This window comes from Thalassophryne amazonica, chromosome 5, assembly GCF_902500255.1.
Source record: "Thalassophryne amazonica chromosome 5, fThaAma1.1, whole genome shotgun sequence".
Taxonomy (NCBI): domain Eukaryota; kingdom Metazoa; phylum Chordata; class Actinopteri; order Batrachoidiformes; family Batrachoididae; genus Thalassophryne; species Thalassophryne amazonica.
Window position 1 is genome coordinate 86,202,565 of NC_047107.1, and position 26,559 is coordinate 86,229,123.

A 26,559-nucleotide genomic window follows, 5' to 3' on the forward strand; every position below is an offset into this window, starting at 1 on the left:
TCTTAAATATGATCAATCTATCTTTGTTAGTTGGCTATGTACCACAGGCTTTTAAGGTGGCAGTAATTAAACCATTACTTAAAAAGCCATCACTTGACCCAGCTATCTTAGCTAATTATAGGCCAATCTCCAACCTTCCTTTTCTCTCAAAAATTCTTGAAAGGGTAGTTGTAAAACAGCTAACTGATCATCTGCAGAGGAATGGTCTATTTGAAGAGTTTCAGTCAGGTTTTAGAATTCATCATAGTACAGAAACAGCATTAGTGAAGGTTACAAATGATCTTCTTATGGCCTCGGACAGTGGACTCATCTCTGTGCTTGTTCTGTTAGACCTCAGTGCTGCTTTTGATACTGTTGACCATAAAATTTTATTACAGAGATTAGAGCATGCCATAGGTATTAAAGGCACTGCGCTGCGGTGGTTTGAATCATATTTGTCTAATAGATTACAATTTGTTCATGTAAATGGGGAATCTTCTTCACAGACTAAAGTTAATTATGGAGTTCCACAAGGTTCTGTGCTAGGACCAATTTTATTCACTTTATATATGCTTCCCTTAGGCAGTATTATTAGACGGTATTGCTTAAATTTTCATTGTTACGCAGATGATACCCAGCTTTATCTATCCATGAAGCCAGAGGACACACACCAATTAGCTAAACTGCAGGATTGTCTTACAGACATAAAGACATGGATGACCTCTAATTTCCTGCTTTTAAACTCAGATAAAACTGAAGTTATTGTTCTTGGCCCCACAAACCTTAGAAACATGGTGTCTAACCAGATCCTTACTCTGGATGGCATTACCCTGACCTCTAGTAATACTGTGAGAAATCTTGGAGTCATTTTTGATCAGGATATGTCATTCAAAGCGCATATTAAACAAATATGTAGGACTGCTTTTTTGCATTTACGCAATATCTCTAAAATCAGAAAGGTCTTGTCTCAGAGTGATGCTGAAAAACTAATTCATGCATTTATTTCCTCTAGGCTGGACTATTGTAATTCATTATTATCAGGTTGTCCTAAAAGTTCCCTAAAAAGCCTTCAGTTAATTCAAAATGCTGCAGCTAGAGTGCTGACGGGGACTAGAAGGAGAGAGCATATCTCACCCATATTGGCTTCTCTTCATTGGCTTCCTGTTAATTCTAGAATAGAATTTAAAATTCTTCTTCTTACTTATAAGGTTTTGAATAATCAGGTCCCATCTTATCTTAGGGACCTCGTAGTACCATATCACCCCAATAGAGCGCTTCGCTCTCAGACTGCAGGCTTACTTGTAGTTCCTAGGGTTTGTAAGAGTAGAATGGGAGGCAGAGCCTTCAGCTTTCAGGCTCCTCTCCTGTGGAACCAGCTCCCAATTCAGATCAGGGAGACAGACACCCTCTCTACTTTTAAGATTAGGCTTAAAACTTTCCTTTTTGCTAAAGCTTATAGTTAGGGCTGGATCAGGTGACCCTGAACCATCCCTTAGTTATGCTGCTATAGACGTAGACTGCTGGGGGGTTCCCATGATGCACTGTTTCTTTCTCTTTTTGCTCTGTATGCACCACTCTGCATTTAATCATTAGTGATCGATCTCTGCTCCCCTCCACAGCATGTCTTTTTCCTGGTTCTCTCCCTCAGCCCCAACCAGTCCCAGCAGAAGACTGCCCCTCCCTGAGCCTGGTTCTGCTGGAGGTTTCTTCCTGTTAAAAGGGAGTTTTTCCTTCCCACTGTAGCCAAGTGCTTGCTCACAGGGGGTCGTTTTGACCGTTGGGGTTTTACATCATTATTGTATGGCCTTGCCTTACAATATAAAGCGCCTTGGGGCAACTGTTTGTTGTGATTTGGTGCTATACAAAAAAAAAAAAAAAAAAAAAAAATTGAATATATATACATACATACATATATATATATATATACGAGGGCTGTCAATAAAGTTACGGTCCTTTTTATTTTTTTCAAAAACTATATGGATTTCATTCATATGTTTTTACGTCAGACATGCTTGAACCCTCGTGCGCATGCGTGAGTTTTTCCACGCCTGTCGGTGACGTCATTGCCTGTGAGCACTCCTTGTGGGAGGAGTCGTCCAGCCCCTCGTCGGAATTCCTTTGTCTGAGAAGTTGCTGAGAGACTGGCGCGTTGTTTGATCAAAATTTTTTCTAAACCTGTGAGACACATCGAAGTGGACACGGTTCGAAAAATTAAGCTGGTTTTCAGTGAAAATTTTAACGGCTGATGAGAGATTTTGAGGTGATACTGTCGCTTTAAGGACTTCCCACGGTGCGAGACGTCGCGCAGCGCTCTCAGCCGCCGTCATCAGCCTGTTCAAGCTGAAAACCTCCACATTTCAGGCTCTATTGATCCAGGACGTCGTGAGAGAACAGAGAAGTTTCAGAAGAAGTCGGTTTCAGCATTTTATCCGGATATTCCACTGTTAAAGGAGATTTTTTTAATGAAAGACGTGTGGACGGATCCGCGCGTCGGGACGCAGCCGACGCGGTGCGGCAGCACAGGAAAAACACCTCCGTGTTGATAACCATTTGTAGAAATCCAGGCGGCTTTTGATGGCTTTCAGTGGAGTGAGTATATGAGAAATTGTTTAACAGGCAGGACATGTTCCAACTTGTCCTTAAGGCTTTCAACAGAGGTGTTTTTCCTGTGGCGGAGCGTCGCAGCGGCTGCGTCCCGACGCGCGGACCCGTCCGCACGTCTTTCATTAAAAAAATCTCCTTTAACAGTGGAATATCCGGATAAAATGCTGAAACCGACTTCTTCTGAAACTTCTCTGTTCTCTCACGATGTCCTGGATCAATAGAGCCTGAAATGTGGAGGTTTTCAGCTTGAACAGGCTGATGACGCTGCCTGAGAGCGCTGCACGACGTCTCGCACCGTGGGAAGTCCTTAAAGCGACAGTATCACCTCAAAATCTCTCATCAGCCGTTAAACTTTTCACTGAAAACCAGCTTAATTTTTCGAACCGTGTCCACTTCGATGTGTCTCACAGGTTTAGAAAAAATTTTGATCAAACAACGCGCCAGTCTCTCAGCAACTTCTCCTACAAAGGAATTCCGACGAGGGGCTGGACGACTCCTCCCACAAGGAGTGCTCACAGGCGAATGACGTCACCGACAGGCGTGGAAAAACTCACGCATGCGCACGAGGGTTCAAGCATGTCTGACGTAAAAACATATGAATGAAATCCATATAGTTTTTGAAAAAAATAAAAAGGACCGTAACTTTATTGACAGCCCTCGTATATATATATATATTATATATATATATATATATATATATATATGTGTGTGTGTGGTTTTGTAGTTCAATTGGTTTAGTCAGTTTAAGTGTCATGTTACTGTTACCATAACTGAGTTAATTGTCATGTTGCTGGTTCGTGTCTAAAAATAGAAGCACCTGCTGTCGGCAGAATGCAGAAAGGCTGATGAAGTCAACAGGACCACTTCATCTGCAATAAGCAGTGATGAGAGCCTGAGCCCACCAAACTAAAGGCTCTCCTCCCCCCACTACGCCTCGATATCTTGTCCATGAATATCAAACAGGATTTGTGACAAGGCACAGCCCTGGCAGAGGCCAACCCCCACTAGAAACAAGTCCGACTTACTGCAGATAACCCGAACAGAGCTCTCGCTTTGTGAGTAAAGAGATTGGATGGTCCTGAGAAGGCACCCCCTCACTCCATACTCCCACAGCACCTCCCACAATATCTCAGAGGGTACCTCATACGCCTTCTCCAAGTCCACAAAACACATGTAGAATGGATGGACATACTCCCAGGCCCCCTCCAGGATCCTTGTGAGAAAGAAGTGCTCGTCAGTTGTTCCAGGGCAGGACAAAGCATGCATTGTTCCTCTTCAAGCTGAGGTTCGACTATCGGCCAAACCCTCCTTTCCAGCACCCTGGAGTAGACTTTACCATGAAGGCTGAGTAGTGTGAGGCCCCTGTAATTGGCACACACTCTCTGGTCCCATTTTTTAAATATGGGGACCACCACCCCAGTTTGCCATGTCTTAGGCAACGTCCCAGACCTCAATGCAATGTTGAAGAGCCATCTCATCCAAGACAGTCCCTCCACACCCAGAGCCTTCAGCATTTCTCAACGGATCTCATCAACCCCCGGGGCTTTGCTACTACGGAGTTGTTTGGCTACCACATTGGCTTCCACCAGGGAAACTGATGATTATCCCCCACCAGCTTCCAGCTCTGACCCTACTATAAAGGGCACTCCAGTCTGATGCAGGAGTTCCTCAAAGTGTTCCTTTCAGCACTCAATTACCTCCTCAGTTGAGGTCAACAAAGTCCCATCTTTACTGTAGACAGCTTGGGTGGTTCCCAGTTTTCCTCTCCTGAGGTGCCTCACGGTTCGTCAAAAGCACCTTGGTGCCAACTGAAAGTCCTTCTCCATGGTTATGCCAAACTCCTCAAACACTTCTTCTGAACTCCTCCCACGCCCCCTGCTTTGCCTCCCTCAGACCAAAGGCTGCCACCCTTTTGGCCTGTCGGTACCTTGCAAGTGCCCCGGAGTCCCCAGAGATAACATATCCCGGAAGGACTCCTTCTTCAGTTGGACGGCTTCCCTGATGACCAGTGTCCACGATGGTGCTCGAAGGTTGCCGCCTATTGAGGCACCTAAGACCTTCAGGCCAAAGCTCAAACAACAGTCAGAATGATGCCTTTTCGGGCTGTGCCTGACCGGGCTCCGTGGCAAGCCCAGCTACCAGGCGCACGCTGGTGGGGGCCTCTGTCGGGGCTTAGCTCTCAACGGGGGCCCCAGGTTTCCTCTTCCTTGTTTTTCCATAGAGTCATTGTGAACCATTCTTAGTCTGGCCCCTCGCCAGAAGCATGAAGGCTCCAGACAACACAGCTCTCAGGTTTATCGAGGCACACATACCTCTCCCCACGATAAGGTGATGGTTCACAGAGAGGCCGATATAACAATAGTGTTCAAATCTAAATGATAAAGAGTCAAGTTCAATATGTGAAGACTGACATTTTTCTTATAACAGAGCTGCAGATTGCCCTCTGTAAAAGAAATTACCTGTGAATCCAGGTCCTCTCCCTTCATACATAGATTAGCGTCAATAACATTAAGGCCAACCAGAAGCCCAGCAATAACAGCTCCTTCTTCCTCCATCATCAAAGCATTTGGCTCATAGAATTCACTGCAGAAAAGACCAGCGTTAGCATTCTCTCCCTCACAATCCAGATAACTGCTTTTCAGATTAAGTATTCCTATGGGTTTCTATTTTAATATGTCCTCTCATTATTTGTATATATGTAACACTTTATTTTTTTTATTAATTTAGGAACACACCTTAGCAGGTCCTTTCTGTTGATGATGGTCTTCATGTAGTCAGAGAGCTTCTTCTGCATCAAGGCCAGTCGTAACCATGCACGGCCCCTTCCTAGAGGGGTTCTGCAAACAAACATATTTCCCTTTAAGGTAAACATCTGAAACACTGCTTATGTCTGCAAAAAAAGTGTGAAATGACAAGAGTTTGGCTTTCTATAAACTTTCACCTTTGCACTGAAACTACTTTATATAAACTTAATAAAACCCCAATTCTAATGAAGTTGGAATGTTGTGTAAAATGTAAATAAAAATAGAATACAATGATTTGCAAATCCTCTTCAACCTATAGTCAATTGAATACACCACAAAGACAAGATATTTTATGTTCAAACTGATACTTTATTGTTTTTGTGCAAATACTTGCTCATTTTGAAATGGATGCCTGCAACACGTTTCAAAAAAGCTGGAACAGTGGTATGTTTACCACTGTGTTACATCACCTTTCCTTCTAACAACACTCAATAAGCGTTTGGGAACTGAGGACACTAATTGTTGAAGCTTTGTAGTTGGAATTCTTTCCCATTCTTGCTTGATGTATGACTTCAGTTGTTCAACAGTCGTCGTATTTTGCGCTTCATAATGCGCCACACATTTTCAATGGGTGGCAGGTCTGGATTGCAGGCAGGCCAGTCTAGTACCCGCACTCTTTTTCTACGAAGCCACGCTGCTGTAACACGTGCAGAATGTGGCTTGGCATTGTCTTGCTGAAATAAGCAGGGACGTCTCTGAAAAAGACATTGCTTGGATGGCAGCATGTGTTGCTCCAAAACCTGGACGTACCTTTCAGAATTGTTGGTGCCATCACAGATGCGTAAGCTACCCATGCCATGGGCACTAACACACCCCCATACCATCACAGATGCTGGGTTTTGAATTTTGCGCTGGTAACAATCTTGATGATCTTTTTCCTCTTTTGTCCGGAGGACATGACGTCCAAAAACAATTTGAAATGTGGACTCATCAGACCACAGCACACTTTTCCACTTTGCGTCTGTCCATTTCAAATGAGCTCGAGCCCAGAGAAGGCGGCGGCGGCGTTTCTGGATGTTGTTGATGTATGGCTTTCGCTTTGCATGGTAGAGTTTTAACTTGCACTTGTAGATGTAGCGACAAACTGTGTTAACTAACAATGGTTTTCTGAAGTGTTCCTGAGCCCATGCGGTAAGATCCTTTACACAATGATGTCAGTTTTTAATGCAGTGCCGCCTGAGGGATCGAAGGTCACGGGCATTCAATGTTGGTTTTCGGCCTTGCCGCTTACATGTAGAAAGTTTTCCAGATTCTCTGAATCTTCTGATTATATTATGGATTGTAGATGATGGAATCCCTAAATTCCTTGCAACTGAATGTTGAGAAACATTACTCTTAAACTGTTGGACTATTTTTTCATGCAGTTGTTCACAAAGTGGTGATCCTCGCCCCATCTTTGCTTGTGAATGGCTGAGCCTTTTGGGGATGCTCCTTTAATACCCAATCATGGCACTCACCTGTTTCCAATTAGGTGTTCTTTGAGCATTCATCAACTTTCCCAGTCTTTTGTTGCCCCGTCCCAACTTTTTTGAAACATGTTGCAGGCATCCATTTCAAAATGAGCAAATATTTGCACAAAAACAACAAAGTTTTATCAGTTTGAACATTAAATATCTTGTCTTTGTGGTGTATTCAATTGAATATAGGTTGAAGAGGACTAGCAAATCATTGTATTCTATTATTATTTACATTTTACACAATGTCCCAAAAACACTGGAATTGGGGTTGTACAACATTCATTCATTCATTTCATTTTCAGGACAGCGGTCTGTTGTAGAACTACATAATATAAGAGACTTATCCATTCAAGTTTTTAGTCGAGATGTATGTAAATGTATGTCCACAATTCCACATTTTTTTATTAAGGTTACTACTCCAGAGACAAAAAGGTGACTCCAAGTAGGGATTAAATCACCAAGAAAGATGGCACAGAAGTTACATGTGTACGAGGTTTGTTTGTGTGCACAAAGTCTTTTTAACAAAACAAAACAAAACAAAAAAAAAAATTAAACCCCTGTTGATTAAATTTTAAGGCAGACCTTAGTTGGTATGTAGTTTCAGGATCCTCCCCCCTCCTTTTTTGGCCCAAGAAATATAAACTGTAAAGTCCAGGGTATGTCATAGTTCTAGGGTTAGGACAAAGTTAATTTAACATCAATCAGATCCTGATCCAGAGGTGGGTATGCCATAATTCTGGGGTGTAAATTTATTTACTTGCCCCGAATCCTGGCTGCAAGTGGCAAGAAATGTTGGCTTCCAAGGTTTTCACGAAATCCTCATGGGGATTGTCAAATCAAATCAATGTTATTTATAAAGCACTTTAAAAAAAAAACCGGCTGCAGCTGAAACAAAGTGCTGTACACAAGGGGACATATTAAAGGTAATAAACCATAAAGTGCAAATAAAAAACAAGCCGCCCCGCCCAAAACAAAATTAAACTAAAACAAGTAAAAACAGTTAAAACAGCCAAAACAGATCGAGAATCTCATTCTGGGTTAAAAGCCATTACATAAAAGTGGGTTTTAAGATTAGTTTTAAAAACAGAAAATGAAGAGGCCTGCCTGATGTGGAGCAGTAACTCGTTCCACATCTTTGGAGCCACAACAGAAAAAGCTTGGTCCCCTCTGAGCATATGCTTGCACCTCGGCACCTCCAGGAGGAGCTGATCAGCTGAACAGAGGTCGCGAGCAGGGGCGTAACAATGAAGCAGCTCAGAGAGGTAGGGCGGGGCAAGGCCATTTAAAGATTTAAAAACAAATAAAAGAATCTTAAAATGAATTCTAAAATGCACAGGCAGCCAGTGGAGGGAGGCCAGGATAGGTGTAATGTGCTCTCTTACGTGCACTACTTAGCACAGCAAATTTAGCAGATTTTCTGAAAAATGTAAAGGAACTACCTCTTTAAAACTTAAATAATTTGAATGCAACAGAAACAATGGCTTAATTTATATTGTGATATTGTATATATTGATAAACTGTTATCCATCCATCCATTTTATTCCGCTTTATCCGGAGTCGGGTCGCGGGGGCAGCAGCTCAAGCAAAGCTGCCCAGACCTCCCGATCCACACACACCTCCCCCAGCTCCTCCGGGGGAACCAAATAAAAATTAATTTCACATGCTAATTGTATTTATGCAACTCAACCATCAAAATGAGCAGTATGGTCCTCTAAGTATTTTACAATATCTGAAAGGCTCGTCTTTTGTCATCTTTTGCCTCTGAGCATTGATGAAATGTTAGACTACTGTAGTTAAGAGTGATAACCATATCATGGTGGAATATCATATTTATACCCATAACCTTTCTAGTTATGATTGGGAAACATAAAACTGGCTTCTTTGAAGAACTTTAAACTCACTTAAGGCCTGGCAGGTCTTTCACACTCGCTGTGATCTCGCCCGCCTCGGGTGTCAACTTCTCAACCAGTTCCAGCGCCCCCCAAAATGACTTGTTCTGCCCAAGGAAAGTCTTCTTAGCTAGTAATTAAAAGAAGTGGGGGAGACCATTTTTACTATAGTGGACACAAAACTGAGTAACAGAAACACATCAAAAAGCATCCTAAAATGTAGTACACACAGTTAACACTTTCAGACATCCCAACTTTTTGATTCATCTGTTGAATTTTTTCCCCTAAAACCTCTGCCATGGCACAGACACACAATACAGTACTCATGACACAGAGTAGAAGAAGAGCTACACACATGACATTAATTTTGGATCAGATCTAATTATTACTGGGTGCATTGCAGATTTATGCTTAATAGGGGTTAAATATCTTTTGACAGGGTTAAAGAAACCTTCTTTTTACACCACTCGTGACTTTACAGACTGCACTACAAACATGAAACACACTAATATAGAAACCCTACACGACAAAAAGTACATGTGATAATTCTCAGCCATTGCAGGTACCTAATTTCCTGTAAATGCAACCAGTTCTAGGAAATATAATGACAAGAACCTAAACTGTGCTGTACATACTTCTCAAGCCATGCTTTAGACAGTGCTCCATCACGACAAAAAACTGTTGGAGGGGTGCATAATCCGAGTCAAGAGTACGTCCAAGGTTAAGAGCTGACTCAATCAGGCCTTTGATGCTCAGTTTAGCCATGTTCATCAAGTTGAGCCTTTCAATGGCAATAGGATCCTTGGGATCTAGGGTGGGAAGAAAAAAACAAACAAACAAAAAAAAAAAAACAGAGGGGTTAAAAATAAAAGACTACATTTTTAGTGTGAAATCTCATGAAACCTAGCTTGTTGACTGCGATAATACATGAAATGTGAAGCTGGACTCTTGAGAGGAAAAGTGTGAAGTGGCTTCAATCATCATGTTTCAGCTTTATTATTTTGCCCCAGTGGTGCTCAATCTCCTTGATCAATGATCACATGCTTCTGATTATGCTTCCTCATAATGTGACATATACAGTATTTGGAGATGTAAAAAGCGCATATGAACTGTAAGTTTGTTGGTTCCCTCTGAATCTGTAAAGATAAGCTAACAAGCTAGTGTTAACATTAAAAACATGACTTCAAGTAGGCTGGGTTAGGTACACTCAACAAAAATATAAACGCAACACTTTTGGTTTTGCTCCCATTTTGTATGAGATGAACTCAAAGATCTAAAACTTTTTCCACATACACAATATCACCATTTCCCTCAAATATTGTTCACAAACCAGTCTAAATCTGTGATAGTGACCACTTCTCCTTTGCTGAGATAATCCATCCCACCTCACAGGTGTGCCATATCAAGATGCTGATTAGACACCATGATTAGTGCACAGGTGTGCCTTAGACTGCCCACAATAAAAGGCCACTCTGAAAGGTGCAGTTTTATCACACAGCACAATGCCACAGATGTCGCAAGATTTGAGGGAGCGTGCAATTGGCATGCTGACAGCAGGAATGTCAACCAGAGCTGTTGCTCGTGTATTGAATGTTCATTTCTCTACCATAAGCCGTCTCCAAAGGCGTTTCAGAGAATTTGGCAGTACATCCAACCAGCCTCACAACCGCAGACCACGTGTAACCACACCAGCCCAGGACCTCCACATCCAGCATGTTCACCTCCAAGATCGTCTGAGACCAGCCACTCGGACAGCTGCTGAAACAATCGGTTTGCATAACCAAAGAATTTCTGCACAAACTGTCAGAAACCATCTCAGGGAAGCTCATCTGCATGCTCGTCGTCCTCATCGGGGTCTCGACCTGACTCCAGTTCGTCGTTGTAACCGACTTGAGTGGGCAAATGCTCACATTCGCTAGCGTTTGGCACGTTGGAGAGGTGTTCTCTTCACGGATGAATCCCGGTCAACACTGTTCAGGGCAGATGGCAGACAGCGTGTGTGTTGTGTCGTGTGGATGAGCGGTTTTCTGATGTCAATGTTGTGGATCGAGTGGCCCATGGTGGAGGTGGGGTTATGGTATGGGCAGGCGTCTGTTATGGACGAAGAACACAGGTGGATTTTATTGATGGCATTTTGAATGCACAGAGATACCGTGATGAGATCCTGAGGCCCATTGCTGTGCCATACATCCAAGAACATCACCTCATGTTGCAGCAGGATAATGCACGGCCCCATGTTGCAAGGATCTGTACACAATTCTTGGAAACTGAAAATGTCCCGGTTCTTGCATGGCCGGCATACTCACCGGACATGTCACCCATTGAGCACGTTTGGGATGCTCTGGACCGGCGTATACGACAGCGTGTACCAGTTCCTGCCAATATCCAGCAACTTCGCACAGCCATTGAAGAGGAGTGGACCAACATTCCACAGGCCACAATTGACAACCTGATCAACTCTATGCGAAGGAGATGTGTTGCACTGCATGAGGAAAGTGGTGGTCACACCAGATACTGACTGGTATCCCCCCCCCCCCCCAATAAAACAAAACTGCACCTTTCAGAGTGGCCTTTTATTGTGGGCAGTCTAAGGCACACCTGTGCACTAATCATGGTGTCTAATCAGCATCTTGATATGGCACACCTGTGAGGTGGGATGGATTATCTCAGCAAAGGAGAAGTGCTCACTATCACAGATTTAGACTGGTTTGTGAACAATATTTGAGGGAAATGGTGATATTGTGTATGTGGAAAAAGTTTTAGATCTTTGAGTTCATCTCATATAAAATGGGAGCAAAACCAAAAGTGTTGCGTTTATATTTTTGTTGAGTGTAGATTCAGTTAAAACATCTGCATTACTTGTAGTGCAGCATAATGGGTCTTTGGTATGATATCATTTAGTAGCCAATGCCTAAAATTTATACATAAGGAGAACTTAATCTGTGAAAATCGCTGTGACGTTTTCTTGGAAAACCTTGGAAGCAAACATGTCTTGTTTGAAACAGAATGTGCCTTTTTAACTTCTTAAAATACATCCAGGTTAGCGATCTTTGAACTTGTCCAAGGTCTGTGTCCCAAGAATGTTCCCTGTGAATTTCAAGAGTCTGGCAGTAATAGGACTGGACTTATGCTGTGCACAGACAGACAGAAGGACAAAAGGCCTCCACAATACCCAATGGCCATATTTGATGGCCTTGGGTATAAAAAAAACAAAAAACAAAAAAAAAAAAAACTTGTTTTACCTCAGATGTGACTCAAAGCAAGATACTTCATTTAAGATTTATGACTTGTATCTTATAGGAAATTTACTTGTTCAAGCTGTGCAGCTTTCAAATTTGACAAAACTGACTAAATTTAGTTTTTACTGAAGTCTTACCATTATAATGTAGGTTTATTTTTGTAATGTGTTACAAAATTACAACTCATTTTAATGCAGAGAATAAATTTATCTAGGGGGAATTCCATGGCGTACATTTATTCTATTTTTAAACAGTGTTCGCAGGAGGAAGTGCATGTGCACATGCATGAGGTTTTGAAATTTCCAGAAATGACCTCTAGTGATGTGTGCACACAGGTTGTGCATGCTGTGTTATTTGTCTTCAGAAATAGTGTTTTTAGATTTAGAAGCGTTTATGTTTCGCTAACGTTTCCAAAATATGAGAAAAAGATTTATACAGAAACAAAGCATTCTGGAGCATTTTCCATCATCTTGATTTTCTTTTTTTTTTTTTTATTGTGACGTGCAGCCAGCTGACAGCACAATGCCCCTCTACTCTGATTGGCTGTCGTCATGTTCTTCCCAGCATCCCTCGCGCAAGTCTGGGGAAGCCCCCATGGTTGCTAAACTAGACTGTATGGGTTGCTTGCTACGGAACATAGTTAAAGGCAGTCCCCCCCCCCCCCCCCCTTTCTGGGGAACTATTTATTAATTTTTTTTCCCAGACAATGCAAATTTTGATCATAGTGGTAGTGTGTTCAGGGGCCAACTGTCATCATACATATGAAGTTTCAAGTCAATCAGGCAAAGCATGAAGGAGTTATCATGACTTGATGTTCCATGGCAAAGGGTCAAAATGGCGGCACCATAGCGGCCACAGCCTTCAACATAGAGAAAAGCTTTCGATAACTTTTGGTCAGTATCATCTTTGGATGTTGTCAAAGAAATCTGAAGTGCTTTGGACAAAATCCCTAGGAGGAGTTCGTTCAAATACAACATGTGGAAATCATTTCAAAATGAGAAGAAAATTCTAAATGGCCGACTTCCTGTTTGGAGTAGACTCATGGTGCAAGAGACTTTTTTGTACGTCTATGCAAGTCACATGTGTACCAATTCTCATCTCCCTACTCCAAAAAAACCCCTATGGGGAGGGGTTTTTGAAATTTTCAAGGGGGCACTATTGAGGCACTTTGACCCGCCCATGGGCGAGGCCCCTATGAATTGTAGGAGGTTGTCATGCTTGACCTGTGTATCAATTTTCATGATGATATGACAAAATTAAAGCCGTTAAAAGGAAGAACGTAATTTCATGGCGAAGGGGCGATATTCGGTACGCCACCACACAGAAGCCATTACTCGTAAGTTCACGGCGATCATCGCCTATGTTCACCAAGTTGTTCTGCATGTTTTAGAAGTGGAAGGAAGTTGATGGTGTTAAACAGGTACTGATTTCACATACTTAAGTATAATGTTCCATGGCGAAGGGTCAAAATGGTGGCGCCATAGTGGCCACACCCTTCGACATAAAGAAAAGCTTTCGATAACTTTTGGTCAGTATCATCTGTGGGTGATGTGGAAGAAATTTGAAGTGCATTCGACAAAATCCCTAGGAGTTCGTTCAAATACAACATGTAGAAATCACGCCAAAATGAGAAGAAAATTCAAAATGGCCGACTTCCTGTTTGGAGTAGACCCATGGTGCAAGAGACTTTTTTGTACGTCTATGCAAGTCACACGTGTACCAATTTTCATCTCCCTACTCCAAAAAAAAACCCCTATGGGGAGGGGTTTTTGAAAGTTTCAAGGGGGCGCTATTGAGGCATTTTGCCCCGCCCATGGGCGACAACCCAATGAATTGTAAGAGGTGGTCGTGCTCGACCTGTGTATCAATTTTCATGATGATGTGACAAAATTAAAGCCGTCAAAAGGAAGAACGTAATTTCATGGCGAATGGGCAATATTCGTCACGCCGCCCCATGGCGTAACTTCACGGCGTTCATCGCCTACATTCACCAACTTGTTCTGCATGTTTCAGAAGTGGAATGAAGTTGATTGGGTTAAGTATGTGACATCAGGACCTCTTAAAGTAAAAATAGGACATTTCCCGCCACCACCGGGAGGCGCTATGGTGGAGGTGGGAACATAAGATATGTAGACGTTCAGGGTGGAGCCCTCATGTCCAGCAAGTTTGAAGGATCTACGATGAAGTATGTGGGCGTGACAGCCGTTCGAAGTGAAATGGCGTGCTCCCAAAAGCTCGCCAAAGTTTGACGACCCCTGACAGCCACGCCTTTTGACTTAATTAGAATCTTTCGATAACTTTTGATCACCATTGTGTTGTGATGATTTTAACCAAATTTGAAGACGATTGGATGAAATCCCTAGGACGAGTTCGTTCAAATGTAAGTAGTGGAAATGGGCAAAAATGGCAATTTGCTCAAAATTGAAACTTAAAATCAAAATGGCCAACTTCCTGTCGATATTTCACCATGAGAGTAAGAGACTTTTTCGTGCGTCCTGGCATGGTAAATATGTGTACCGAATTTCGTGAGGCTACGACGAAAAAAGCCCAACGCGGAGGGGTTTTTGAAAATTTGTAGGGGGCGCTGTTTCGCGATTTTTCTGCAACCATGTGCGATGCCCCCAAAATATCGAATTTTGGATCCGGCCGGACGACTTTGGAAAGTTTGGTGAGTTTTTTGAGCATGGGAAGAGGCTGAAATTTTGATTTCAAGAATGAGAATAATATTAATAATAATAATAACAATAATAAACAGCACAATTACAATAGGGTCCTCGTAGGACGTTGCCTACTCGGGCCCTAAATATTAAATATAATTGTAGTGGTGCCAAAGAAAATGATTTTTATGATTTCAATACTTAAGTGAGTGTGTCTTTTAGATATTTTGAGTACAAATTTGACAGATATACTTGGTACAATTTTGCATTTTTCTGAAGAATGTAAACATTGGCTACCACCAATCTTTTACGATAAAACCTGAATTAATAAACTGGTCAATCACTGTACTCAGACACTCAACAAGTCAGTTTTAACATGTGACAAATACGACATTCATCCATCATGTCCAATTAACATCCAATTGTATGAAGTTACACTGACATCCAACCAACTAATTCACGTTAAGAGGAAGAGTTTCACTTATGAAGTCAGTATCACATAATGCAACAATTAAATGTAAAAATCTAAGTATCTCCCTTGAAGATGTTTGACTGGAATTATTTTCCATCATGCACATCATCCTATGGTGTACTACCATTGTGTGACATTTCTTTGAAATCCACAACTGGTTTAGGAATTGCACTTAAAAATTCATGGACAGACAGTGATTCCTATATACCTCTACCAAAACTTGTTTCTGCTTTGCTCAGGTTGTTTAAAAAAAAAAGTAAAGCCAGGCATGAAGCGCAAACTCTTATACTGTCTTATCAAATCTGAAGCTGTGCAATTAGAGGGCACGCACAGTGCAAGCCAGCAGCACATTTACTACTCACTGCCTCCTTTAAAAATCTCAGCTGTATCCAGTTTCAGTGAACAAAACATACAAATCAAGGTCATACAGGCCAGTTTCCACCGAGTGACTGAAACTGTGTATTATGTCTGGTGACAAACACAGATGCAAACATTTATCAAATCATTTTTCTTTACAAAGCATCGTAAATTATCAGGCCTTTCAAGGCAAGTTTTTAGATACAGCACTTCCAGGTTATTCTGGAGTCAGACCTAGGCTTATTGACAGGCAGCGTCATCCCCAGCACACGGTGTCTTACAGTGTGGGACTTAAAACGTTCTCCTCTGACATTCATCACCACAGCCTCACATGCTGCAGTAACATGTATAACTTGATGAAATGTGATGCATCCAAGGCTTGTGAGTATCACCGCCACACCCCAACAGAAACTGCAGTTTCTCCTTGGACAACACGGAGATGATATGACAATACCTTCGTGGGCCGGCTCTGGGTCTGGGGTGAGGGAGATGTCATTCAGCTCGCGCAGGCAAAGCCATTCGCCGTCAACAGACACACGAAAGTTGCACAGATAAATGGTGTCCCGAGCTGCCTGGGTGATCTTGTCTGTGGTGGGAGTTGGCGTTTCACTCTGAGGTGTCAGATCAGACATGATGACTCAGCTGATGTCAGGCAAGAAAAAAATAAAATAAATAAAAGCCACTGATTTTTGGGGTTTTTTTTTGTTTTGTTTTTTTTTTTTTAAAGGGAAAAAAGTAGTATTCCAGCAGCCAATGAGAGCCAAAAATAACAGATCAGACCAAGAGCAGCTTTTAGCAGGTGTTTGGAAGGGTGATGCTTTTCCTGCTTGTTATGGCTCCATCCTCCTCCCCTTGTTTTCATCAACGACTCCAGAGAAAATGCTGCCGTCCTGGGAGGGGGGAAGATCCCCTGCCCTCTCCTTCTCGTCCTCCTGTTACCCCTTTTGTGCAGACTGGGGATTTAAAATACAAATGAGCAGCGTGCTAAAAAAACAAATCCCAGCCCTTCTCTGGTCAGCTTAGTACCGGCTCGCTCTGATAGGAGCCTGTGCACTGCAGTGAATGCACGTAGAGGGTGTTGACCAAGATGGCTGACAGCAGCGCTGGGTACAGCGACACACATCACGTGAGCAGATGGTGCATGCGTGAAATAAAGAGGGGGAGGGATGGCGGGGGGGTCTCCAGAGTATCTGTCCAACGTTAACATACAGCAGAAGACTCAGCTGTCTGTTAAGCATCAAGTGTCCTCTGACCTAAAACAGAAGCTTGTTATTGTAAAAGGCCATTACTGACCCGCCTGCAGCAGCAGGCCAGAGAACACTTAGTGTGGGAAAAGTCAGACCAGCATGAGGAGGAGATTAATTAAAACAGGTATTGATTTTGAACCACTGGGTTGAATAGCATTGTAAAATTGCTAACATTTGATATTTTCCAGGCAAAAAATTAAACTGAAATATGAGCAACTAGTCTGGACAGTATAGCGTTTATGTTTTTATTTTTGGTAATTTACAACAACTGGCCAAAGACGCTGGAGATTATAGGATCATCCCTGTCTGTTTGCTTCTTGGTTAAAAATAAATAAATAAATAAATAAATAAATAAAATAAAATAAAATAAATAAAAGATGCCTCAAATGCTCCAAAACTAATTCAACAAAACTGTGTGGATGTGGTACTTGGGCATCTGTATGGACACCTATAATGAGACAAACATGACTAGTAGGATTTATCAATTCTCATCCCTATTGACCATCAGACCACCCGTCACTACTAATACAAAGGTGGCTGTGATTAATCAGATACACTCTGACCCAAACCTTAATTCTTAATCAATTGGGCAATTCCCATATTATTAACGTTACATTTAAAGCAAGGAACTCAAATAAAAGGTGTCTCCCTATTTTGTGAATTGAGTAAACTATGATAACCATAGGCCACTGTCAAGGCCCACATATGACAAATGAGAAAATATTAGAAAAATTCTGCTTAATGGCTATTCCAGGGTGACTTTTCTCAGCATTACTCATGTTATGCAAAAATCTCATGCCAGTTTTTACGCTAGATTTGCTTTCAATTTCTCACTAAACTAGGAAAGACACAGCAAAATGAATAATATTTTGAACTTCCATTACTAAACTTTTTATGAGAATGCCATTAGCATAGGTTAATGAATAATTATCTCTATACACAGTTAAAGAAGAAAAAAGTCACGTTAAATTACAGGTACAATGAAAGAACACGTGTATTGAAACCTCATTCCCTAGGATATCAATTCTAAAGGCTGATATAAATTAAATTTGTAGTATTACAAGTAGAGTGATAATATTCAGAGTTGACTGACCCTCATCTCCCCCACCACCCCAACACATTCATCCTTCACCCAATGCACATAACAACAACCTATAAATATCTTGGTGTGCTCTTGGATTCTCATCTTAATTACAAAGAACATGTCAACTCTCTGACCAAGAAACTGCAACAAAAACTGTATGTCTACAACAAAATCAGACCATATTTGACAACCTCTGTTTCTCACACGTACCTCCATGCCGTAGTCCTCTCCTCTATCTCCTATTGTTTGCCTATATGGTCTCTCACCACAAATGATGTTCTTGATCCTGTGGCTCGACTGTACAACAGAGCTTTTAAAATTCACTGTCAACTTCCAGGGTGGACCCACCATTGTATATCTCTGTCCAGATCAAATGCTCTGACTTTCAACAACTATATAAGCAGTATGGCTATTAGATTCTATTTTCAGTTAAAAAACTTCAACCTGCCACCAGCTCTGTTGGCTCTAGTACCAACTACAAACTCTCAAAGGAGCACCAGATCAACATCGGCGGAACAGCTCCAAGTCCCTTCTTATAAAAATACCTATGGACAAAGATCATACATCTATACTAAGGTGTGGAATGATATCCCTCTGGGCACTAGAACTATCAGCTCAGAGATACTATTTAAAAATCTTACAGAGACGATTTATTGAATAGTTATTTGTGTAACCACTGATCTACCTTTCTCACTTGTTTGATCATTTTATGAATGTGTGCTGTACATGTTAGGTTTATTGTCCACATGATTGAATGAAATGATTGTGTGTTGGTTTATGTGTAAAACAGGAACCTGCTGTAAAACAGTTTTTACTGAGTCAGGCCTGGGGTAATGTGCAATTGAGCTTTTAACCTTTTTCCTGTATAATAAATGAAATGAATGAATGAATGAAAACCTCTGAACACTGTTGTCATTACTGGCGGTGACTAATAAAGGTTCTTTCTACAACTCCTGGCAAAAATTATGGAATCTCCGGCCTCGGAGGATGTTCATTCAGTTGTTTAATTTTGTAGAAAAAAGCAGATCACAGACATGACACAAAACTAAAGTCATTTCAAATGGCAACTTTCTGGCTTTAAGAAACACTATAAGAAATCAAGAAAAAAAGATTGTGGCAGTCAGTAACGGTTACTTTTTTAGACCAAGCAGAGGAAAAAAAAATATGGAATCACCCTGTAAATTTTCATCCCCAAAACTAACACCTGCATCATATCAGATCTGCTCGTTAGTCTGCATCTAAAAAGGAGTGATCACACCTTGGAGAGCTGTTGCACCAAGTGGACTGACATGAATCATGGCTCCAACACGAGAGGTGTCAATTGAAACAAAGGAGAGGATTATCAAACTCTTAAAAGAGGATAAATCATCACGCAATGTTGCAAAAGATGTTGGTTGTTCACAGTCAGCTGTGTCTAAACTCTGGACCAAATACAAACAACATGGGAAGGTTGTTAAAGGCAAACATACCGGTAGACCAAGGAAGACATCAAAGCGTCAAGACAGAAAACTTAAAGCAATATGTCTCAAAAATCGAAAAATGCACAACAAAACAAATGAGGAACGAATGGGAGGAAACTGGAGTCAACGTCTGTGACCGAACTGTAAGAAACCACCTAAAGGAAATGGGATTTACATACAGAAAAGCTAAACAAAAGCCATCATTAACACCTAAACAGAAAAAAAAAAACAAGGTTACAATGGGCTAAGGAAAAGCAATCGTGGACTGTGGATGACTGGATGAAAGTCATATTCAGTGATGAATCTCGAATCTGCATTGGGCAAGGTGATGACGCTGGAACTTTTGTTTGGTGCCGTTCCAATGAGATTTATAAAGATGACTGCCTGAAGAGAACATGTAAATTTCCACAGTCATTGATGATATGGGGCTGCATGTCAGGTAAAGGCACTGGGGAGATGGATGTCATTACATCATCAATAAATGCACAAGTTTACATTGATATTTTGGACACTTTTCTTATCCCATCAATTGAAAGGATGTTTGGGGATGATTAAATCATTTTTCAAGATGATTATGCATCTTGCCATAGAGCAAAAACTGTGAAAACATTCCTTGCAAAAAGACACATAGGGTCAATGTCATGGCATAGGGTCAATGTCAACGAGCAGATCTGATTTGATGCAGGTGTTAGTTTGGGGGATGAAAATTTACAGGGTGATTCCATAATTTATTCCTCAGAATTGAGTGATTCCATATTTTTTTTCCTCTGCTTGGTCTAAAAAACTAACCGTTACTGACTGTCACAATCTTTTTTTCTTGATTTCTTATAGTGTTTCTTAAAGCCAGAAAGTTGCCATTTGAAATGACTTTAGTTTTGTGTCATGTCTGTGATCTGCTTTTTTTCTACAAAATTAAACAACTGAATGAACATCCTCCGAGGCCAGTGATTCCATAATTTTTGCCAGGGGTTGTAGTTTCTTGGTATTTCTGCTGGATATAGTTAAAAACAGACTGCTCCCTCCCCCTCAATCATTCAAACATTCATCCTTCAACCGTGTCGCTATACACTAGGGCTGGGACAACGAATAAAAATCATTAGTTGACTAGTCGGGTACCGTTAGTCATCGACTAAATTTGACATTGAATGAATTAAGCCAATTTCAAATCTTCATGATGAAACTCAAATGTGACATTTATTTTTAACAAATATAAGCACAAATTCACAAATACAAAAAAAGAGCATTAGCATAAAGTCAATACCTGCATTCATTTACTAGGCATAGACTACCCGTTTGAGCTGACTAATTCACCTGCCAAGGTTCACACACTTTCTGGTGACTGGTGGGAGCTCCAGTAAGTCTATTATTTTAAGGGTTAAATGAATTTAATAAATGGCTTTCAACTAGTCAACTAAAAAAAATAAATAAAATAAAATAAAAAAAATAAAAAAATAGCTGACTGTTGATGTTAGCTAGCCATAGTGGACTATTACGACTAGTCATCCCATCCCTACTATAAACTACAGAACACTGTTGTCATCGCCTGTAACTTATAATACATTAGCGTCCAACATAATATGCTTAGTGCAATTTCTTTGCGAGTTCCTTGTATTTCTTTCAGTACTCATTCGTCAATGGAAAAGGGATGATGTCCTACCAGAGAGGCAGGAACAGGGAAGATCCTTTCCAACGCTGATATTGTTTCCGGTTCTAAAGCAGACCTTGATTTCTTTAGCCATCAACACCGGGATGCACCAATGGACTGTAGGAATTCGACAGTGTATCCCATTCTCTCCTTTTTCCACTGCCTTACCAATGTAGAATGCATTGCCAAAATAAACAGGATAGTATGCCTGGAGTTTGATCTTTTCTTCCTTGCTGTTTTGAGTTGCTCTGTAAACTGAAAAGTTTGTCCCAGTGAAGTTTCTGTCTCATCAACGTCACGATCTCAGGAATCCATGGACTTGTGTAAAGTTTCACACAGTTGATCATCATTTGAGACCAAGACTGGTGTTGGCCTGCCTGTTTTTGTGATATTTTAAACTATTTTAGAACTTTTCTCTTCAGCTTCAGCAACTGGAGTATACTTTTGTTTGGTCTGAATGCTCTCAGTGTCCAGGGAAGGTACAGCCTGTGGGTCATCATCTTCCAATAGTGGCAAGAGATCTTGTGTTTTCTCTTTGGTTAGGGTGAAGATCTCAAGCTCACCATTCACAGTGGGCATCTGCAGCACCAAGAAGCAGTGTGCAATTGATATTTGCCTGTTTGCTTATCTGATGTTGCTGTTTTGAAAACTTTTGGCTGGTCACTTCAGGTCCATGATTTCTGCTTCTTCCATGCAGGAAATGGGCTGCAACTCCTGTTGCATTGTGGGTGAACATGCTACCACCTTTGTCCCAGAACAATAATTAATTTCTCCCACTCGCTGACAAACAGGAAATTAAACTTCAGTGATTAGATCTCTGTGATAACGTGTTACACACGTTACAGACACTGGTACTCACATTACATGTTACTGACATTACAGAATTTGATACAGTTCCACTCAGAGCTTATGAGGGGATTTTAATTTTGTTTCATAAAGACAACTAGTGGAGGTAGAAGAGATAAATATAGGAATCTGACAGTCCTATCTAACAGCAGCATGAAATGAGGAAATGAGATATACTTTATTGATCTCACAGTGGAGAAATTATGTTTACACTCCAGTTACCATAGACAGCAATTAGTCCACAATTATTACTTGTTTACCGTAATAATGGCACACATCAGAATTAAGAACAGCACATACACATTTGACATTGTTTATGTGCACTAAATTTGAAGAAGTCCGTTATCCGAATTGAGGCAAGTGGGTGATGGTCGTACAAGAACCCTGAGTTGTGCCACCGTCAGCTTGGGGGGAGAACGGGGACCAGCAGCAGCTAAAACGGCGCCGCCCCCGCAGAAGGGAAGGGATGTGACGTGAGCTGAAGCTGGAGTGGAGGGTGTGTGATGGGGGGTAGGGAGAGGGAATGGAGCATGCTTTAGTCCTATGAAAAATAGTTTATTGTCTTTGTGGGTTAAGATGAGAATGAAAGGAGCCAAATAATCACCAAGGCCAGAAGACATTCCTCTGAAGGAAAACAGTCGGGCAATTTGTCCTTCAGGCTTGATGAGCCTGCCATGTTGTGGTTTGAGCAGTGAAAAACACATTTTACAGTTCCACTTGAACAAACCAAATCCCAATTATGAATTAAGAATATTCCCCGACCTCCGAAATCTTCAACTTCATCTGCATGGCACGCATCTGCTCCAAGATGTTATCCAGTTTGCATCCGAGTTCAAGAGTCATCGCAGTCTGAGAATGCAATTCCTTGCCTACCTCATTAATCATGACGGGCAAGCGAGGGGCCGTGGTTCTTGATGCTGCCGTCTTGCCAATTTTCCGATAGATCAGGGCAGCACATAAGCCAGAAAGTGCCAGCCCTGCTATCATAAGACCAAATATGAATAAATCCTCGACGTCCTCAACTGAGAAAGGCGCCAAGCATGCAATACGCCAAGAACACCAGGAGTCGAGAACATAGCCCGCAGGATACGTTCCATCTGGGCAGGAAGGATCCTCCAGTACTGACCTTCTTGTAGAAAATATGGTGTCAATAGCGTTCAGAGACCATGTGATCAATTCCATGGTTAATCCAATAATAGTCCAATAGAACCAGTATCCAATATAATCTGAGGAATTCACAGTCTGGTGAAGTAGGGACTTGAAGGTTAAAGCAGAGAGCAGAGATAAGGGAGAGTGGAGGAGATGCGACTGCCCTTGTCAGAGTCCCAAGCTTTCATAGTTTCATAGAAATAGTTCATCATTATTTATTACTCACAGATACAGATACTTTATTGTCATTGCAACAAGTACAATAAAAGGTAAAGTGCAAGCCTTTCAGTGCAAATATAAACCAGAGTAAACCACACAGACTTAAAAGGTCTGGGGAAGAAAGAAAATAAACATAAAATTTAACAGAAAAGGTATATTCAAAGTGCAAATAAAAACAGAAACAAAAATTATAAGTATGTAGTAGCAAAAAAGATTATATATATATATACGAGGGCTGTCAATAAAGTAACGGTCCTTTTTATTTTTTTTCAAAAACTATATGGATTTCATTCATATGTTTTTATGTCAGACATGCTTGAACCCTTGTGCGCATGCGTGAGTTTTTCCACGCCTGTCGGTGACGTCATTCGCCTGTGAACACTCCTTGTGGGAGGAGGCGTCCAGCCCCTCGTCGGAATTCCTTTGTCTGAGAAGTTGCTGAGAGACTGGCGCGTTGTTTGATCAAAATTTTTTCTAAACCTGTGAGACACATCGAAGTGGACACGGTTCGAAAAATTAAGCTGGTTTTCAGTGAAAATTTTAACGTCTGATGAGAGATTTTGAGGTGAGACTGTCGCTTTAAGGACTTTTCACGGTGCGAGACGTCGCGCAGCGCTCTCAGGCGGCGTCATCAGCCTGTTTCAAGCTGAAAACCTCCACATTTCAGGCTCTATTGATCCAGGACGTCGTGAGAGAACAGAGAAGTTTCAGAAGAAGTCGGTTTCAGCATTTTATCCGGATATTCCACTGTTAAAGGAGATTTGTTTAATGAAAGACGTGCGGATGGATCCGCGCGTCGGGACGCAGCCGCCGCGACGCTCCGCCACAGGAAAAACACCTCTGTTGAAAGCCTTAAGGACAAGTTGGAACATGTCCTGCCTGTTAAACAATTTCTCATATACTCACTCCACTGAAAGCCATCAAAAGCCGCCTGGATTTTACAAATGGTTATCAACACGGAGGTGTTTTTCCTGTGCCGCCGCACCGCGTCGGCTGTGTCCCGACGCGCGGATCCGTCAGCACGTCTTTCATTAAAAAAAAATCTCCTTTAACAGTGGAATATCCGGATAAAATGCTGAAACCGACTTCTTCTGAAACTTCTCTGTTCTCTCACGACGTCCTGGATCAATAGAGCCTGAAATGTGGAGGTTTTCAGCTTGAACAGGCTGACGACGGCGCCTGAGAGCGCTGCGCGACGTCTCGCACCGTGAAAAGTCCTTAAAGCGACAGTCTCACCTCAAAATCTCTCATCAGACGTTAAAATTTTCACTGAAAACCAGCTTAATTTTTCGAACCGTGTCCACTTCGATGTGTCTCACAGGTTTAGAAAAAATTCTGATCAAACAAAGCGCCAGTCTCTCAGCAACTTCTCAGACAAAGGAATTCCGACGAGGGGCTGGATGACTCCTCCCACAAGGAGTGCTCACAGGCGAATGACGTCACCGACAGGCGTGGAAAAACTCACGCATGCGCACGAGGGTTCAAGCATGTCTGACGTAAAAACATATGAATGAAATCCATATAGTTTTTGAAAAAAATAAAAAGGACCGTTACTTTATTGACAGCCCTCGTATATATATATATATATATATATATATATATATATATATAAAAATAAAAGAGAAACGTATGTACAAACTGTGGATATTTCAGTGGCAGTGGATATTGCACATAGCGGCATTCAAAGCTCTAACAGCAGTTGGATAGAAACTGTTGCTCCTAACACTCTTGTATCCATACAATAAAACAATGACAAATCCTAGAGGCAAGAGTGATGAAGAAAATAGATGGTTTTGAGCTGAAAAATGCTATTTTTCAGTAGCTGAATTTGGATGTACAGTACAAATCCTAAGTTCTGTCAAGCTGCTTGAAATCCTTATTTTCTTTATAGCTAGATAGCCAAAGTAAATGACTACATAGTATTTGAAGTGAAATTTCTAGTTTGAAATTTCAGTAGCCATGAGACTGTTCTGCTGGAATTGTCCAATTACCCAGTTTTTTAAGCCCGTGAAAAGCAGAGATTTGGCCAACTCCCAAAGACATGGAAGACAGCTGAACCAGGCCCATCTGAAACCCGTGAAACAAAAAGGGTTTGGCTTGTGAGCCAAGGTGAACCATCAGACTTGTCAGAAACCAAAATTCCAGAGCTGAATATGCAGTACTGTGGACAGAGTTAGAGAAATCTTGTGGACCTATTGAGTGAATTAATTGTGCTCGTCACAGGGGAAATTATTTCCACCAAGAACTCAAGCATAGGCATAGTCCTTTCAAAAATATCTGCTTAGAGCCCTCTCTGAGTGATATTCAACTGTATGTACTTCTGGCAGATATTATGTACAGACAGGGTCACATATGACAATTCATAATAAAAAACACTAACCATATTTAACCGTGAACTTGACGCAATGCAAAGATTTCAACATGTTAATCGAAGTCAAAGTCAAATAGGAAGTCAAAACATGAGCCCCAAGAAGACCAACACAGTTATCTGTAGTTATCTTGTTAGCTGACATGTATGTTTGTGTACCTTTGTCAAAATTTCAGCTCTGACAGGTTTATAGGGTCACGAGGTAGGAAGCCCTTTAAAGTAAGCAAACAAGCTAGCCGTTACTAGCCGCTAAAACTACTTTGTTCCAAAAACAACAAATAGTTGGGATGCCAGAAGCCCGTGTTGTTCCACACTCTTCATATTTATGTTTTTGTTTGTTTAAAGTTTGCTAACACTTACTTCTGCGCTTTGATTCGATTCTTTCAATGTGGAAGTCAAACGGTCGAAGCGGCGCGGCTGAACCAACGCTCCCATGCCTGAAGTTCGAAGAGTTTAAAGCCTCTTTAAAATATATCACAGAGGTCGGCGACAGAGTCTCATCGGGACTGTCAGCATGCCCGTTCTCATCTGAGGAATTCCGTCTGTCCGAACTTTGTGAGCCCTGTCCAGATGACTGCAGAGGCAGCAGCTGTCCCGGCGGTGGAACCTGCTCCGCCATCCTCGCTCCGCTCCGACGCTAACACTTAGCTCGTTAGCTTCGGCTACCTACTGTGTGCCGCTGCATAGTGCTGATTATTAACCTGTCGACTGTCCACCGTTTGCTGCGCCAGTTTACTCCACAAACCCTCAAGTAAATTAAGGTACTCCACCTTTCGTCCTTCCCTTACACCTCTTCTTCCGGTGTGACCCGGAAGTTACCGTTGTACGGCGTTCAGCTTGATCTTCACCAGACTGTCACAGGCAGGAGGAAAAAGCTTCTTTTCTCCTCTTGAGCACCATTTTTAAAAAATATTATAGCCGAAAAATTGGCTCAAATATGGACATTAATGTGTATTCCTGTTTAGCCCGTCTGACGAAATCACAGTCAGAAAACGGCAATTTAATACAACTTTCCGGCAATGCGATTTGGTCAAGCAAAACCAAATTTTCTTTCTTTTCACAAAAAATCGGCACTTATTTCTA

At 41.6% G+C, this 26,559-nt stretch overlaps 1 protein-coding gene across 5 annotated transcripts in view; it reads right to left on the reverse strand.

Moving 5' to 3' along the window:
• The window catches only part of rufy3 (RUN and FYVE domain containing 3), a 52,184-nt gene extending 25,935 nt beyond the window's left edge, over positions 1-26,249 (reverse strand). The window contains exons 1-5 of one of the 5 annotated variants that reach the window (XM_034170786.1): positions 25,837-26,249; positions 9,369-9,542; positions 8,746-8,863; positions 5,319-5,420; positions 5,043-5,166 (exon numbers count right to left, since the gene is read on the reverse strand). In XM_034170786.1, coding sequence (XP_034026677.1) covers positions 5,043-5,166; positions 5,319-5,420; positions 8,746-8,863; positions 9,369-9,542; positions 25,837-26,095 — 777 coding nt within the window. In that variant the 5' untranslated portion in view covers positions 26,096-26,249. Of the gene's footprint in view, positions 1-5,042; positions 5,167-5,318; positions 5,421-8,745; positions 8,864-9,368; positions 9,543-15,912; positions 16,148-25,836 lie in introns of those variants that run through there. The other 4 variants (XM_034170787.1, XM_034170788.1, XM_034170789.1 and 1 more) reach the window with 4 other exon arrangements.
• Between the last annotated feature and the right edge of the window lie 310 nt (positions 26,250-26,559).